The following is a 17,781-nucleotide window of genomic DNA, read 5'->3' as shown; positions in this document are numbered from 1 at the left end:
GAAATTCTTATCATAACTTTTGTTTATTATACCTTTTCATGTACTGACAATAAGGAATCGTGGACTTCCAAAAACTGTACCCCATAAATACTACAAGTACACAAGTAAAAGCAAAGGTATACCGTGTGACTTAACAAGACATCAGATATGAACAAGTAAACAATCTAAGTTCCTGTGAGGTCAAATGACAGAGATATAGGTGAGTTTTGAAAGGCATCCGCCGCACTAGCTATTGTAGGAACAGTCTATGCTGTCTATACGGCCTACGTCACATTTCCTACCTGTGGACCTGGCTGTTTGCGGAAACGAAATATTAAACTCTATGCTAATGAATATACACAAGGCATGCTGTTGAATTATTTTTGGTGCATTTTGCATTTTTGTTCTCCTTTACATCGTACGTTTCGTTCCCTAAAACTGCCCGGAGGGCCCCTTTGTGGAACTGTGACGTCAGCCTAATACATCGCAGTGAATGTGATTTCAGCACCAAGGACAGTTCCTTCGCTCTCGTTCACAGGTTCACCACCACACATTCGACGAGCTCGTCCCCATCGTCCAGCCGCTTCCTGCCCTGCAGTCTGTCCCGGATGCTGATGACGTGCTTCTGTAGGTACGGGATCAACGTCACGCACTTCAGTAGTACTGCAGCCGCCAGGGGGAACAGCGAGATCAGCGACACCGGCAGGGTGAACAGGCTGGAGGAGTGCAACAAAATTACAGGAGGTTGGTAGAATCTCTATGTATAAAAGGAACTCTACTACCGAAATCGTATACCCCTTAGGGTACACCTGTGACCTGTTGAGAGACTCGTTTGAGTATACCTATAACGACCTCATTTACAACTGTATCGACCTCACCTGTAGAGAGATCCGTTCGGGCACACCTTTAACAGCCTCACCTGTAGAGAGACCCATTCGGGCACACCTGTATCAGCCTCACCTGTAGAGAGATCCGTTCGGGCACACCTGTATCAGCCTCACCTGTAGAGAGATCCGTTCGGGCACACCTGTATCAGCCTCACCTGTAGAGAGATCCGTTCGGGCACACCTGTAACAGCCTCACCTGTAGAGAGATCCGTTCGGGCACACCTGCACCGGTCTCACCTGTAGAGTGACCCGTTCGGGCACACCTGCATCAGTCTCACCTGTAGAGGGACCCGTTAGGGCACACCTGTATCGGCCTCACCTGTAGAGGGACCCGTTAGGGCACACCTGTATCGGCCTCACCTGTAGAGAGACCCATTAGGGCACACCTGTATCGGCCTCACCTGAAGAGAGACCCGTTAGGGCACACCTGTATCGGCTCACCTGTAGAGAGACCCGTTCGTGCACACCTGTATCGGCCTCACCTGTAGAGAGACCCGTTCGGGTACACCTGTACACCTGTACCTGTATCTGTAGAGAGACCCATCGGGCACACCCATATCGGTCTCACCTTTGAAGAGAGACCCGTTCGGGCACACCTGTATCGGCCTCACCTGTAGAGAGATCCGTTTGGGTACACCTGTATCGGCCTCACTTGTAGAGAGACCCGTTCTGGTGCACCTGTAGAGTGACCTGTTAATGTACACCTACGTATATAGGTCTCACCTGTAGTGAGATCCGTTCGGACACACCTATATCGGTCTCACTTGTAGCGTTGGGTAGTCCTGCAGCTGTATCGGTCTCACCTGTAAAGAGATCCGTTCGGGTACACCTGTATCCCCAGGAACACCACGTGGAACGTGGCGGTGAACAGCGCGACCGTGCCGAGGTTGGACCACAGGAAGGTCGTCTCCCGCCAGTTCAGCTTGTCCTTCCCCGACGGCATGTTGGCGATACCTAGGATGAGCAGGGCCGACAGGCACACCGCGCCCATGGACGCAAACGCCTCCCCCGACCACATCATCTTACCTGCGAGGAAGAGAAAGACAACAATATTTACGCTGTAGTGTACACTATTAGATCCTGGATGGGATTAAACGGACCTTGGGGGGGGGGGGGTCCTTACCCCTAATGACTGGGTGAAAATGAGTGAGAGGGCCTCATTATTCACTTCTGGGCTGATTATGCACGTTTGGGATGAAACTCGGTGTGTTTTCTTTGCAACAGAACACAATGGAAACGTCACCCTTTTCAACCTTTACGTAGATGGAAGAAGACTGGAAAAGCCACATCCTTTACTCCTTCATCATGTAAACGGCAAATCCTGAGATACACCAAATATCATCTACCTTACACTCCTCCCACACAAGGATTGTCGACGTCCTCATAATCTGTTGTAATCAACTGATAAAAGCTAAAAACAAGAGTAACTAGAAAGGCCGACATTTGATTGAGAGCAAATACAGCATATTTCAGCCACTTCTCTCCAACAATAGACTGTTCCAAAATCGCCCATGTGCAAAAATGGAACACTTCTGCTTAAAAAATGACACAGTTAGTCCCAAAAAAAGAATCCTAAAATATCTTAACATGCAAGACTGAACTCTTCCAGTGCACCACATGTAAAAAGGTAAAATAGACCAGTCCTAAAACACTTCCTCCCCAGCCTGGTAGAGGCTAAATTAATCCCTATATCTTCCTACCTAGGGCCGGGATCCCGCGGTTGGACGTCTTCTCGTACAGCTCGGGGTAGTAGGTGGGGCTGAGGATGGTGAGGGACATGATGGCGTGCACGGCTCCCACGATCACCCCCACCAAACAAATGTGCCGCCGAGCCTTCCGCCACTCCCCGAGCCACACCGGGAAGTCGCGGTACCCGTACCCCTTGAAGATGCGCACCAGCCGGATGAAGATGTCGGGGAAGAACGCCGCGGACAGCAAGGTTCCCGCCACGAAGGCCAAGACGCGGTTGACCAGGAACAGGGGGAGACGGGACAGCTCATTCGACCCGTCCGAGACTGAAGGGCGGATGATGTCCTGGAGAAACAAGAAATATCCGAATGGTAAATGTATCTATGTGACTGAAGAACCTTTACAATTTAACTTAATGCAAGTATCACCTTTTTCAAACCGGGGACCGCCGGGAACGCAATATAAAAGTCGCCAAAAAGCAGTTACTCAAGCAACCGAAGAATGCTGCCCTGTCATAACATATACTGTAGTACAACATCCTATGATATAATACAACACAAACACTAAACAGTGCAATCGTTTCTACCCGTTGCGAAGTAGTTTCCAGTCAATTGAATCTGTACAACACGCCGAGAATGTCTCCCACCTGAATCATGACGTAGAGAAACATGACGATGAAGAGCCAGATCCCGACGCTGACGGGCAGGCCCCAGTAGGGCAGGAAGCGAGCGGGGATGGTCTCGATGTGCCCCGCCGACTTCAGCGCGCCGAGGTCCACGGGAATGAACCCGAGGTCGTAAACGATGTGGGTGACTGTGGCTTTGGCGTGGTGGTCATCGCCACAGAGGTACACCTGCATATGTAGTAAGATAAAGAGGAGTATGCAGATTAAACATATCTGTTTAAGTATATGGATATGTACTGCCTTCAGAACATATCTATGTTAAGGTCTTGCAAACATGCTTATGAAGATACGGGTCGATTTTAGGACTTCTAGCGGTTTTCCTTGGTACTGCAGCCTAACATCTGCTTTTTCCCAATAGCTTCTGTTCTTAATATGCTATGGTCTTGATGTTTGGGTGGCAGATAACGTTTAGGGTCGGGAATGTGTCTCATAGATTTGGATCACCTACCAGCTTGTCTTAGCACTACAGGGGCGTTTTATTCAAGTTGCAATGCTACAATTGAGCGGATGAAAATGGAAAGGGGAGAAGAGAGTCATGATGTACGTGCAGTCTCTGCTAACCTGCCATCCAGCCTATCGTGGGTTGGACGGGTGCTCTTGTGGGAAATCGCCCCCGCCCAGGTCAACTATGGCGCATGGTAAAAGTTTTATTCGTTCGGGGTTAGCTCCAACCTCCTAAAACCCCGAGCGGCGGAGATCTCCTAGTTCTCGGCCAGTCCGCCCGTACCTGTTTGGGCCCGTCCATGAGTTCTGCGTCCAGCGCGGCGGCCGGGATGACGTTAAACCCCTTCACAACCCTGCAGGACGGGAACAGCCGCCACTGCAGATACTCCGCGTTGGAGCGCAAACCTTCAGACAGTCAAGATGCTAGGTTAGTTTGTTGTACTTAAAAACTGAGTTAGATGTATACATCTCTGTATCTTCCACAGGTACCCTGTAGATATTCGGGTCGTAGACAAAGGTTTTTTTACGGAATGTGTCTTTATATTTCAGCCATACCATAGGTATGGTGAAATATATTGTATTCGTAATGTTTCTTTCTCCTGTCAAATCTTCAGAACACGGTATCTCCGTTGTTCCTCAACCGAATGACTTGAAATTTGGCACAAGGGTAGAGTAGGCCAATACCCTCGGGCGTTTTTTTCATTTTTTCCATATCTGTCTCTTAAATGATTTTATTAAGGTTTTTTGGTCATCTTAAGACCAAAACTGTATATTTGGGCCCCCTGTACCCTGGTATTATAACCGAATGAGCTGAAATTTGGCACAGATGTGCCTTGATAAGTCCCCCATATAGATTCAATATCAGTTTTGGTGTACAGTACAGCAAAATGCTTATTTTTGCGATTTTTTGACCAATTTTTGACCAAAAAAGGACACTTTTGGCCCCTGTACCCTGGTATTACAACCAAATGAGCTGAAATTTGACAGAGATGTGCCTTGATAATGCCCCCATATAAATTTAAGAACACTTTTGGTGTACAGTACAACAAAATGCTTATTTTTGCGATTTTTTGACCAATTTTTGACCAAAAAAGGACACTTTTGGCTCCTGTACCTTGGTATTGCAACCGAATGAGCTGAAATTTGACACAGATGTGCCTTGATAATCCCTTCATATAAATTCAATAACACTTTTGGTGTACAGTGCAACAAAATGCTTATTTTTGCGATTTTTGGCCAATTTTTGACCAAAAAAGGACACTTTTGGCTCCTGTACCCTGGTATTACAATTAAATGACCTGAAATTTGGTATAGATAGGCATTAGATACTTGGTAACAAGATTCAAGTAAAATTTTTGACATAAACAACTTTAAAATGATTAATTTTGGCACTTTTCTGAGGGGAAATTTGTTTTCTTTTGGCCTCCTGACGTGACCTTCCGTGACCCCGCACAGAGCCACACCTGTGCGCGTCAGGCGGAGAGTTAATTGAATCAAAGACCTAGCCAATCAGCGAAGAGGAGGCCAAAGGCTAATTGATATTCATAAGCGGGGCCTCATGATCCCGTATATAGCAGTGTTCCCGCCAGGGGGAGCAAAGCCCGCCTAAGGCTCTCGCATTTTAGACTATTCAGAAGGCTTTATATTGTATCAGTTCTTAGGGGCATATCTATGATAATCGCAGCAGTCACTTAACTTCTCTTCAGGAGTTTAGCGTAACACTGTTTCAGGTCAAACCGTCAAAGGCAACTAAAAACAAACTTTAACGTTACTGAGTTCAACAGTACTTATAACTTGTTATCCGAAGTTGAAACGCTAGCGATGGTATTTTCGCTGCGCTGTTAGCTCCGTGCGACTGTTGTTGACGGTCTTATAACGGTATATTTTTCACCCCTGTACCCTGGTATGAGTAACATTTGGTATAGATAGGCATAATATAGTTGGTAAAATGATCCAAGTAAAATTTTTGGCATAAAGTACTGTAAAAGGCTTAATTACAGCACTTTTTTAGGGGAAATTGGTTTTCTTTCGTTCTCCATGCCGTGACCTTTCGGACGTTCACCCCACAGAGCCGACATCTGCACCTGCGTCTAGCCGGCAGGAAGAGTTAATTCAATTAATGGTTCAGCCAATCAGCGAAGAGGAAAGCGAAGGCTAATTAATATTCATAAGCGGGACCACACAATACGTTAACTTGAAGACTCAGGCCGTACAGACTTCTCGCCAGGATTTTTTCAAAGCGTCGGACAGGGGTCCGGGGGCCGCCGAATGTCCCTGGCGGGGTCCAGGGGCAGGGCCACTGTGGGGGGGACCCAGGTGGGCGAAGCCCCCCCGGAAGCTCTTGCATTTTAGGCTATTGAGAAGGCTTCTTTTATCAGTTTTTTTAGGGCCATATCTACGATAATCGTAGCAGTCACTTACTTCTCTTCAGCAGTTTGACTTTAAAATATTTCGGGTCAAAGCTTCAAAGACAACTAAAACCTCATAAACAACAAACTTTACTTAGCTCAACAGTATACAAAAATATTGTACGGGTTGCCATCCTTAGTTGAAGCGCTTATTTATAGCGCTAGTATCTTCGCTGCGCCGTTAGCCGCCGTGCGACTTTTGTTGACGGTCTGATATCCCTACGTCGCCGCCTCGCTGATATTCCCACGGACATGTTTAAAAAAAAATACCCAGCAAAAAACGCTGTTCTGCGTCAAATTCTATTCTATAAAACTCAGTGTTACAGTCTAAATATTTTGTAGAAGCACCGCTGTAGGAAAGAAGGTCCAAGCAATGTAAAACATCACGTAGCATGAAGTTCGCTGTCAACTGGCACACAGCACATGACTGTTTGAAACTCTAAGTCTAATCAACAGCCGTGTTTGATTGATAGCCGGCGGTCCTATGATGAAGTCGGCGAAAGGTGCGTTAGTTAGAAAATCTGCGTTTAGTTTTGATACGTAATTATAAGTTAGACAGTGGCGAGAATGATTATTTTCTCATCAATATTTCTCTTCAGAATTATTTGAACTTAATTGTACATCTAAACAATTGGCTTACCTGTGCAATGTTTATATGATTAATGATCAGTGTACTGAAATCATGTGTAACGTATGGCTCCTAGTCAATAGATCAGCATTTTCTCTATAGTGACCACCTGTCTATAGTGGCCACATTTCCTAGTGCTGTTGTTGTTTGGCATAAACTTTGAACATTTAAATTGTAAGTAACTTTAAACTGCCAGAGTTTCAGCCCAATAAAACACTCTCAGCGCCAGGGTATGAACAGACTGACCAGACAGACGAAAATAAATCCTCGAACAAAGTTCAATCGTATCTTCCGGGTCTGGCAGGAAGTTGTTAAACTAAAATAAGAATAGGCTCGATGGTTGATTGCATACAAAGTAAAACAGTTTAACAGTTTTACAGCTTGAAGAAAACAAACGCTCCTACAGTACCTGCACCTGCTTGATAATTATTAAATCGTATGCCCTACTTGAATAAAAAAAGTTCATTGCAATAATAAATGTACCCACATCACAAGGAGCTTATACTTTTTTAAACTTACACCTAGTTATCGTACTGAAAATTGTTAATGACATTACATGAAGTCATTCAACAATTTTCAGTCATGATGAAAATTTTCTGAATGGAAGGTGTGATTATTGTCATTTTCTGAAAAATAGAAGCAAGCTCTGTTTTTACCTGGAGTCAATTCACAATACCAGTCCACTTTGGGGGATAATGTACTGTTAAGGGGATGTTCCATTTTTGCGCAGGGGTGATTTGGAACAGTCCAATGTTGCGTGGGAAGGGGTATGGCTGAAATATGCTGTATTTGCTCTTAAGCAAATGTCGGCCTTTCTAGTTAAAATATGCTTCCGTAATCAAGGAAAGACCACTCTAATATGCAGCTAGCTTACATACAAATTACTCTAAGTTTTCTATCTAGTCCTGGTAGATGAACTGAGTACCAGACACAAAACAGCCATACCAAACCATCACAGCCGGTGGATTTTCCCAGTGCCTCCCACTCTATGCTGACGAATCATATTTTGACCGAGCTCTGTCCCACTCCAACCGCTCTATCAAACATCCTTTAGAGGGTGACCATGGAAATGTTAGTCGTTTATCTGTATCTGTATTTGTATCTGTATCTTTATAGCCGGTATAACCGCCCTTCGACGTAACACACCAGCTTCGCAGGCACGCGGCGTGGCAGCAGCTGGTTATATTACACTGAACGCCCTGCTGACGTTTAGATGTCTTTGACAAAGAAATTGCTGGATTAGTGAAACTTCGCCTCACCGTCGTTGAACCTGCTGGTGATGCTGACGTCCACCAGTATTTTCCCGCTCATGGCGTCCGTCAGAAACACCAGCTGATCGTAGTGGTCCCTCCGGACCGCCAGGAACACCACCTCCGCCTGCAGTACCGCTTCGTACCGCGTGGTGAGCGTCACGCCCAACGGAACCAGGTTCTTCATCGCCTCTGGGTCACGTGTTCCCAACACTACCTGCGAATAGGAAATAGACAAATGAAAGGGTGTGTATTTTATTATCACCTACACGTTAAGTTATTATGATATTATGGACATACCGTACAACACTGTTGGGCTATTAAATGGGGGTTAACCACCTTTTCAACCTCCTTGGTTGGGCCAAACACACACGTATGCGTGCATACCGTGATGCACGCTCGCATCAAACATACACGCATATGTACACGCGCGCGCGCTCACACACACACACACACTCTCTCTCTCTCACACACACACACACGCACGCGCGCACACACACACACTCTCTCTCACACACACAGAGACACACACACATACACACACACACAAACACACCGATGTATTTCCAAACAGTAAATTCAGTTGTCTTGGGTAAATGCTTTAACCCATAAGTCTACAGTACCTGATAGCCAGACTTCAGCAGTTTCCTAGCCAAGGCCAGTCCGAACTCCCCACAGCCGAGTATCCCGACGATGGGCGGCGGGGCATCCCTCAGCCCCCTCCCGTCCAGCGTGCTCCTGGTCCGCCGCTTCGGCGTCGCGCTCCTGCTTGTACCAACGGAGATGTCCCCGTACCTCCGCGGGGTGGAGGTTACACTCCCCGGCACCGACTGGTCCCTCATCCGGACCGGGGTGGAGATGTTACTCCCGCTAGCCGACCGTTTAGGAGTAGACGTTACGCTACCGTCTTCTAACATCTCCTTATATTCCACCATCATTTTGTTATCTGAGCCAAAATTACCGCGCGTGGCAAGCCCTCAGTTTGTTTCGTATGAGTCACGCCAGAGTTATTTAATTTAGTAATGCGCGCATCAATTCTGTGTTGCTGATATAAAAGTAGATACTGAATACACCCATGAGGACTAGAGCATTGTATCAAGTCAACGGGGTGACAACAAGGAAGCGAGGGGCAGACAGGCAGAAGAATGGGTTGAAAAGTGCACACAGGAAGATTGATTCTACAAAAGAACTTTGGCATTTCGGACCCAGATGGTTTCATGTTATGTCGCAGGTGTCTCGCCTAAAATTGTCATCTCAGCGCCTGTAGCCCAGTTGTGTCGAGCTGAACAAATCACCGTTAAGGAAAGACATTGGGATTATGATTTTTTTCTAAAAATAACGTTAACCTCGAGTAAAGGTTATTTTTTTCTATATTATAGGTTAGGCACGTAACGTTATAGACAGTGGCATATTCAGTACCCAGCTTTGTTTATGTAATCTTCACGACACATGTACAAATATGTACATGAAGTATACATACTCCATACACAACAAAGGGAACTATCATATATATATAATTATATACAGATATTTTGCACAAAAACAAAATCAGTTTAGCATCAAAACATTCTGTACAATACAATTCCTTGATTGTCGAAAACTTTGAATGTTTAAATCCCATATGATACAATGTATAACGTTATTGGTCATATGATTCAGTTTCAAATCCAACGACAGCTTTCTTACCTACTAAGGAGTGCATTTTGAAATGTTTTCTGGAAGTATGTTATTTGGCTGAGAGGTTTTATTTCTAAATGACGTCGACATGAAATGCTTTTGTTGTGAATACGTACTGTACTAAGATACTGATATCATCAGTAGTGTCAGTGCAATATCAATATTTTGTTTTATCTACTTTACAGCCGTCCCATACAGCATGTGAAACATGAACTTGGGCCTGATGTTGCCCTCCATTTTGTACTTGACGTCTGAGAAGCCGGCATTGTCGATGTTTCTCCACGTTTCCCTGTTTATATTGCAGCCGCCTCCGAGCGAGTAGAAGACGGAGTTGAACAGCTCCTGTAGGGCCTGTGTCCGGGCTAGGGTCGGGTGCCGCACGTGCTCCAGGTAATAGAACCTGCCTCCCTGAGGAAAAGAGACACGGTGTTTTGTGTTGTTGGCGTTTGGCACTTCGTTGATATTCAGGTACAGTTGTACCTACCCTGGGAGCCAAACAGGACCGGGTAGCTAGCGAGTTTTGTTCGGGGACCCAAGGCAGTCAGCCAGCAGATCTCACATTAGTGCGCCGGGGGAGTTTAAGCCTGCCCGATCCCGGCTGGCTCCCAGGGTAAGTTGTACCGGGACATCTGATACATGTACATGTAGTGATTTGCGCAAGGTTATATGGACATATATACTTCGTTGAGCAAGGGCGATACGGCACGTACGTGCATACAACTGTTAGGTAGTAAGGTGTTTTGGGCAGCTCACATACGTACACTTGAGTTTCAAGTTGGCTTACCATGTAATAATATATTTGCGTGAAACGGTACGCACAAACACTCAAGTTCAATGATGAGAGACGGTTAAATGTTTCATATATGTACAGCATCTGCATGCGTATATACATATATGGGGGAGGTACAAGTTATGTTCTGAATCTGAGACAGTCTGCAGAGTATTCCCGAAAGCGCTATTCATGATTTAGAGCGCTGAAAGGAAGAAGGTACAGCCTTTGGAGCACGTTTTACTAAGTCTTAGTTTTCGTGCTATTGTGATATTACCGGCTTGAGAACTCTCTTGACCTCTCCAAGGACGGCGTCGACGTCATGGACGGAGCACAGGACCAAAGTACACACGACAGCGTCCACAGATCCCTCCGCCACGTCAGCCATGTCCTCTGCACCAGCAACTACGAACTTCGTCACCTGGTCAAGTTGATGAAAAACAATCAGGTCTTTCGGGACTAATGATTAACAGTCTGTTTATTGAATGGGCAGCAACGAGATAGCTTTGTATCATTGATAATCTTACCACATAGCACATGTAACATCATACTTGGTATTTTGTTATTAGTATTCATTTCTATATTGCGACGGTTTTAGAATATCTTAGACTTTCCTACCTTAACATCGGGGTACCGTTTGGAACTTTCTTCAAGATCAAGTTTAAAGTAGGGGTTGGGGTCAACAGCGATCACAGAAGTTCTTGGGGGAAAATATTCAAAGTTGGTTCCTTTCCCCGGCCCGATCTCCAAAACTTGCAAAGATCTCCCATCTTGTTCCCTCAGCCCAGAAAATATGTTCTCTTTCAATCGAGAAAATCGCTTCTGGTTGATTCTTTTGAGTCTAGCACATATCCAGAGGAACGCAGGCTTGCAGTAGACTGCTGCCGTCTCAGGGCTGAGTTTGGCGAAGGCGTACAGTCCGGCAGGAACGGTTAGGGACACCAGGGTAGCGGAGACGGCCACACGGCGGAGGACTGAGGCCATATGTGCCGCCTTCCTGTGGCTGGAGCAGGTGTGACGACTATTATTTTAGCCACCTGAGGCAAAATAAAAATGCTATTTTAAAAATATAGTCAGCCCAGGTACACAATAGCTAATACACAAAAATGGGGCAGTACATTGGTCAACGCCATACCACTACTTAATCAATATACAAGAGACTTAATGCAGCCCCGCGTAAACAATTCGCTTACTTTATTGCACTGTGTTGTTTTCAGCCTGAGAGTTATTGTAACTTGCCATCGAGTAAGGCTGAAGACTGTTGACCCGTGACTTCCTGGTTTGACTGAATGCTACGGAGCAGTAAGAGTTGAAGTATTTTTGAGGGGAATTTTATCCCGTTTTGAGGATAGCCACGCCTCTAATCACGTCCTTGATATAAGAAGGAGCACGCACAAGCATGAAAGCATAAGAACTAGACAGCTCTAGATATATCAAACACAGTTTGTTCTGGCGATACAGACCTGTTGTGTTACAGCACGTTTACAGCTTATGCGACACAGATAAATAATACAGTCCTTGTAGCCCGGGGTCACGAACTGTGCACGAGCTGACAGGTCAAGGATATCATCTACAAAATGCATGTCTGGAGTGGCCGCCATCTGGCACTCATTCACTCAGGTGTCCTCAATACCTTTTCTCCGGCTACGTATCGTGCCGCCGGCGAGACTAAGACAATTCTAACGCTACATACAAACATACATACAACTAGGATATTGTGGAATGGGAATGTATTGCGACAAAAATACTCACCAATACCATGATAAAGTATTTAAGTAATATACGGCTAACATTCAGTCTGAAATTCGGCAAAAATGGGGAATAGTTGGGCAGGAGATTTAATTCATGGGAAGGTTAAATTCATAATTTCGACTCTAACTGGGCAGGCCAATGAAACCTATGGTGGCCAAACTCTCCAGGCGAATACTCTCCACATAGCCTGCGTAGTTGGTCTGGTGGTGAACTTTAGTCTAGAAGAGCACATACAACCCAAAGTCAAAGGTCATCATTGAAACGTTCACTGATTTGCGAGTTCACGACAGTTTACAGTTTACAAGAGCACCTTGATAAGTCTTACGACAACAAATTGACTTGGACAGTCGTTAAGAATTGTCGTGCAGCAATCCGTTGTCCTGCGACGTGACGGAAAAATTGTCGTAGATCCATGTCGGCGGCCAGTTCTGTCACAGGTTAGTTGGAAATCACCAGACAAAACAAATCGGGTAGCAGGAATGCTACTGTCAGCTTATTCAAATAAACAATTACATTGAGCGTGTTTGTGAATTTCTTACAGCTAGTCCTTACCTCCTGTCCCAGGGGACGTCGCACGTAAAGCCGTCCGTGGCTTGTAGGATCCCGGAACTCGTACAAACTACTACAACAACAACACATCCGCCATAATGGGAGGTGAAAGGTCAAGGGCAACTTGACAGCCACTCTCGGTCACCAGTTCCTTTGGTAGGTGGGGCGGTCCACTGCGTTGGCGTATGATTCATATGACGTCGGGTAACGGCACTTCTCTCATGAAACTGTTATGGTAGCTACTGCGTGGCTTAAGCTAAGGGCACAACCCGCCGTACGTCCAATTTGTCCGTACGTTTTTTGGGAGGCCACGTCCGCCACGTATTTCTGAAAACGTTCAGGCTGTACAGGGTAGGCGCGTCGCCCGTAATGGCAAGTACGGGAGGCGAATCCGCCGCCCAATGGCACACCAAGTTTTGCCTGCACGTAATGTTCTACGGCGTGTCTGCGTGCTCCAAAATCCGTCGGATTCCCTACGAGTTCGTACGGAGGCGGTACTTACCACTTACGGATCCCAAACGATTGCCCACGTTTTGGCACGTCTGAGACAGCACGTATTTGCACGTACGGCGGGTCGTGCCCTTAGCTTAACGTCATGTTTACCGAAGTGTCACGAGAGGAAATCGTGACCGATAACAAAGATCAAATGTAAGGCATGAGGTCCAAGAGAGAGCGAGGTAAGGCCTAGTCAGTCAGAGGACCACGGAGAGAGGTCATACGTAGAAACATCTCGAGAAAAAAGTCAATCTCATCCCACAATCTCCTGTTCATTCTTGACTTAAGGTTACTACCGGGGCCACCGTAACAGTTAAAAGTAGGGAAACACATTGTTTTTACTCTGATCCGTTTCTTTCTCTTCTTCTTCTACAAGCAAATAAGGTCAATGACCTCGACCATAGAGCTGTCACCATGGTTACTGGTAAAGTAGCAGACACCCTAGTGGTGTTCGACTAATTATTATGTAGCAAGTGGCATTACAGAGCTGGAGGGGCTGCACTGGTCGCCATGTATACGATGTGTTTGAATACCCAATAAACAGAGCTGTAATTTGTTAGGCTAGACCATGTGAAGGTAAAGGTAAAGGATTATCTATTTGCAATTTTCAAATCTTTTGTAAGTAACTACAAAGAGGTGCTACAAAATAGGGAGTTAAAGAAAAAAGAAACCAAAGTGTCCGTGTCAAAGTTCCAGTGAAATAGTACATGTATTTGTATTTGCATCTCACATATAAATCCTTCTTGTTTCGTTAAACCAAGGAGCTTTTTTTTAAAAGCTCCTTGGTTAAACTTCGTTCGTTCCTAAAATTTTTCTAGATGATCATCTTACAACACATACATGTGATATTTACAATTCCAAATAAACGCAACCAGGCGATAATTTCAAGATCAGGAAATAAAATGATAGACTTCAGCTCATAAGCATTAAAAATACTCGCGCGAAATGCTATGAAATCGTCGTTTTTTTTACCATATTTTGGCACAATAAAAACTGCTAATTTGCTCTGTTCTGTCACCCATCTAAACAATATGGAGGCAACAATTAATGGCACATTTAGAATACACTGATGGACACGATGCACACGACTGTCTTAAAACGTTTGAATCCACTGTTGTAATCATGTCGCACGACCGACTTATTAGGATAGCTGAGGGTCGTAGCGGTCAACCTACCCAAACTATGGGACACATTACACAGGGCTGCGTACTAGGCCCCAACATCTCCAACCGGGACCTGCTCCTAGTGCTAGAAGCTAATGAGAACTTGGCTGCAGTACTGCCACGGAACGATATAATGATGATTAGGACAGATATTGAAACATTTATTTCGTGGCCGTGCCGTACAGAATCTGCATGATGACCTTAGGCCTGAGGTTTCCCTCTATCTTGTACTGCACGTCCGAGAAGCCGGCACTATCCACGTGTTTCCACGTCTCCCTGTTGGGCTGACAGCCGTCCGACAGTACCCGGAACACCGGCGTGAGAATGTCCTGTAGGGACTGTACCCAGGCCTGGGTAGGGTGCCGAACATGCTCCAGGAAGTAGAACTTCCCGCCCTGCGGAGGAACAACATGATTCACACTTTTGTTGACTCGTTATGTTATTTGATTTTCTGTAATTTTGTATGGACTCCAGGAAGAAAAGATTTCGCCAGTAATTTGTAAAGTATAATCAAGGAGGTTATATAACCTCCTTGATCTAACGGAGAAGCAAACAAACAAACACGGTCTTCGACAAGAGTTGGGAGATTTCATTCCTACAAGCAGTTTACTTGTATATATCTTTTTCTAAGCTACCCGCATACCGAAGTTAATTTATCCTCTCTTTGACTTTATTAAGATCCACAATTGGCTTAAAAATATGCAAAAAGAAAACGCCCCTGCAGTTCCTGATCAAGATGCTAGGAGACCCAGCCTACATTTGAATTGAAGTTTTCCAATTAATTGGGGAGAAGCCACTCGGAATGCACTTCTGTCTGTGTGAAAAGAATGAAAATGATAGCATGTCCAGGACAAAAGATCCAAAAAACGGAAAGTTTTGCTGCAGTACCAAGATTAGCCGTAAGGAGGCCAAACATGACCCATACTGCCCATACGGCTTCGTATTCCCACGTTTTACCAAATATCATCACGATCCACCAAGTCGTTCTTAAGTTCTCTTGCGTTTAATACAGACCACAAATACGCCCTCCTCAAAGCGGAAACAATTGTTTATTTTGACATCTTAAATCTCCCGCTTTCCCATGATGCAGCGTACCTACTTTAAACATGCATGGTGGACTATAACTGACCTATTGTTCAATTACTGCCGATAGCTACATAAATGTCTTTAAAAATTTCCGTCAATAATTAAGTGAAATAATCTTCTTTAACACGATTATGTTATTGTCTACCAAATGCTTTTTAGATTTGACTAATGTATGGATATTTTGCGGTAATAAAGCCATTAAGAAAGTTGTGAAGTTTTTATACTTGTATTATGTAACAACCTATAGTCATCAAGATCATACTTTAAGGGATCATTTCTATAGTATGTGACCCGTGCATTCTCACGGAAACGTGAACGCACGCAGAAGCCACGATGACGAGCAGTAGCGTTCCCTTCTGAGCGCGAAGCGGGTCGGGAGTGGTGCCCCTGGGGTACCGGGCTCCCGGCCATTGATGACCGTCCCCCTCTTACGGAGGGGCTGGAGGAAGGGAACGCATTCCGAGTGGTTTCTACCCCCCCCCTTTTTTTAAATCGAAAAGAAGAACCTGTCTTCCTATCGCAATGTAGTGGATTTATTTGCTAGTAGAAGATCTTAAGAAGAAACCAAAAACCCGAACATAAACCACGGCCGCGACAATGTGTACTGTACCCCAGCCGTTAACCTACGCATGAAACCTCCATGGTACTGAAGCAAAAACTAGCCTCCATAGCAGGCTCTTTGGGGCCTTTTTGGGGGCTCATAATACACTTTTGCTGGCCATTTCTATTTGTACTCGGTCGCTGATTGCTGGCGTTTTCTGATCGCCGGCCTCTTGCAGAGCCTGCTATGGAGGCTAAGCCTAAACGGGGTTGGACAAGTTTTCTTAAATTCACTTGTCCAAAAAATTACTTGCCGAATCAATTTTTCACGTGCCCAAAATTCAAATGTCACTATTATATGCATTTTCATTTCCAGCTATGGAATTCTTATTATTGCATTTATTTTTCTATATTGACCATTGCTTGATGTCTATGTGTACGTAACGTTTACACGTTTGAATATAAGTGAAAATTTACCGGCTTGAGAACTCTTTTAACCTCTCCAAGGACGGCGTCGACGTCATGGACGGAGCACAGGACCAAAGTACACACGACAGCGTCCACAGATCCTTCCGCAACGTCAGCCATGTCTTCTGCACCCGCAACTACGAACTTCGTCACCTGGTAAATTTTCATCAGAACCAGCGCATGATTTTACTTCAGGTGTTTATGTTGTTTTTTTTTTCAATCATAACAGCAAACTATAAATTTCTAAATCATGGATAGAAAATAACAGAACAAGGGATTATTGGTATACCTTGACTTCTGGGTACTCGTCAGAATTTTCTTTCAGGTACTGGTCAAAGTGGGGGTTGGGGTCGACAGCGATCACGGAAGTTCCCGGGGGAAAGTACTTAAAGTTGGCCCCACTCCCAGCGCCGATCTCCAAAACTTGTAAGGAACTCGAACCCCCGTCTTGTTCCTTCAAACCAGTAAACATGTCCTGCTTCAGTTCTTGAAGCTTCTTGTTATTGGACTCCGTGCTTCTGGCGCAGGCCCAAGCGAAGCCGCGCTTGTAGTAGGCTGAAGCCGCGTCAGGGTTGAGTTTAGCGAAGGTGTACAGCCCAACAGGGACCCCCAAGGGTATCAGGACGGCCGGACGGGCCAAGCGGCGGAGCAAGGACGCCATGCCGCTTCTTTCTGTAATTAAATAGGGGCGAAAAAAATGATACTTAATATCTGTATGGTATTTCTTTTTGTCTTTACGGTACGGTATAGATTGCTGTTGCACCATTTTTTTCTTCGTTGATACATGATTGGTTTAGTTATTATATGATCTTGCATCATACTTGGTCTATTCTTTAAATGCGTCTTTATACATGCAATACTAAACCATAAAAACGATGAAGTTTAATATGTACCACTAGCACTGGGGTTGATAAAAAATCACACCATGTTGTGGCTGTAGAGTCAAATTTCTCCTTACAACATTGTGTACACTACGGTTAAATATTGACCAAGGTCAGTGACTAAGTAAGGCGTGAACGCTATATATACGCGGGTAATATATTGCCTGGTAGCACAGAAATGCTCCCATGGTGGCATAGGCCAACACTTTTAGATAATCCTAATCGTTTTTATGTATTACCACATTAGAGATTATAATTAGACCCTGGTCCCCTTCTTACGTCTTTTATGCGTGTTTGTCGGGGTTTTCTCCTTTGCCAGCTTATGTTGTTTTTCTGTACGTACTGTACGGCCTGCTACTCGTACTAGTAATAGGTCTGGTGTTTCCTACCATATGATATTATAGCTTAATCTCCAAGAGATTCCCTCCGGT

The 17,781-nt window shown here is 45.0% G+C and overlaps 3 protein-coding genes and 1 non-coding gene across 5 annotated transcripts in view; 1 reads left to right on the top strand and 3 right to left on the bottom strand.

Moving 5' to 3' along the window:
- Nucleotides 1-356: 356 nt before the first annotated feature.
- LOC118419405 (metalloreductase STEAP3-like) lies at nt 357-9,295 on the bottom strand. Its single transcript, XM_035825772.1, has 7 exons — nt 8,594-9,295; nt 7,980-8,187; nt 3,968-4,089; nt 3,202-3,408; nt 2,567-2,900; nt 1,670-1,892; nt 357-695 (listed from the first exon to the last, which is right to left on the bottom strand). Exons 1-7 carry the CDS (start codon nt 8,906-8,908, stop codon nt 512-514), a joined length of 1,593 nt encoding a protein of 530 aa, XP_035681665.1. The 5' UTR covers nt 8,909-9,295; the 3' UTR covers nt 357-511.
- Nucleotides 9,296-9,478: 183 nt separating this feature from the next.
- On the bottom strand, nt 9,479-13,216 carry LOC118420262 (methyltransferase-like protein 7A). Of its 2 annotated transcripts, none has more exons than XM_035826989.1 (4): nt 12,721-13,216; nt 11,035-11,472; nt 10,694-10,837; nt 9,479-10,055 (listed from the first exon to the last, which is right to left on the bottom strand). In XM_035826989.1, exons 2-4 carry the CDS (start codon nt 11,398-11,400, stop codon nt 9,822-9,824), a joined length of 744 nt encoding a protein of 247 aa, XP_035682882.1. In that variant the 5' UTR covers nt 11,401-11,472; nt 12,721-13,216; the 3' UTR covers nt 9,479-9,821. The 2 variants fall into 2 exon arrangements, with proteins under 2 accessions (XP_035682882.1, XP_035682881.1); XM_035826988.1 differs by having other exon boundaries at nt 11,035-11,453; nt 12,721-13,215.
- A 784-nt stretch (nt 13,217-14,000) lies between these two features.
- The window catches only part of LOC118419152 (methyltransferase-like protein 7A), a 4,378-nt gene continuing 597 nt past the window's right edge, over nt 14,001-17,781 (bottom strand). Inside the window, exons 2-4 of the mRNA XM_035825465.1 lie at nt 16,759-17,141; nt 16,479-16,622; nt 14,001-14,770 (exon numbers count right to left, since the gene is read on the bottom strand). Coding sequence (XP_035681358.1) covers nt 14,537-14,770; nt 16,479-16,622; nt 16,759-17,130 — 750 coding nt within the window. The 5' untranslated portion in view covers nt 17,131-17,141 and the 3' untranslated portion in view covers nt 14,001-14,536. The remainder of the gene's footprint in view (nt 14,771-16,478; nt 16,623-16,758; nt 17,142-17,781) is intronic.
- Nucleotides 15,714-15,929, top strand: LOC118420375. The gene has a single exon (XR_004831735.1). It is a non-coding gene; the product is annotated as a small nucleolar RNA U3 (small nucleolar RNA).

Source organism: Branchiostoma floridae, chromosome 7 (assembly GCF_000003815.2).
Source record: "Branchiostoma floridae strain S238N-H82 chromosome 7, Bfl_VNyyK, whole genome shotgun sequence".
Taxonomy (NCBI): Eukaryota; Metazoa; Chordata; class Leptocardii; order Amphioxiformes; family Branchiostomatidae; genus Branchiostoma; species Branchiostoma floridae.
Note: the sequence above shows the minus strand (reverse complement) of the source record. Positions and strands in the feature narration are given on the sequence as shown.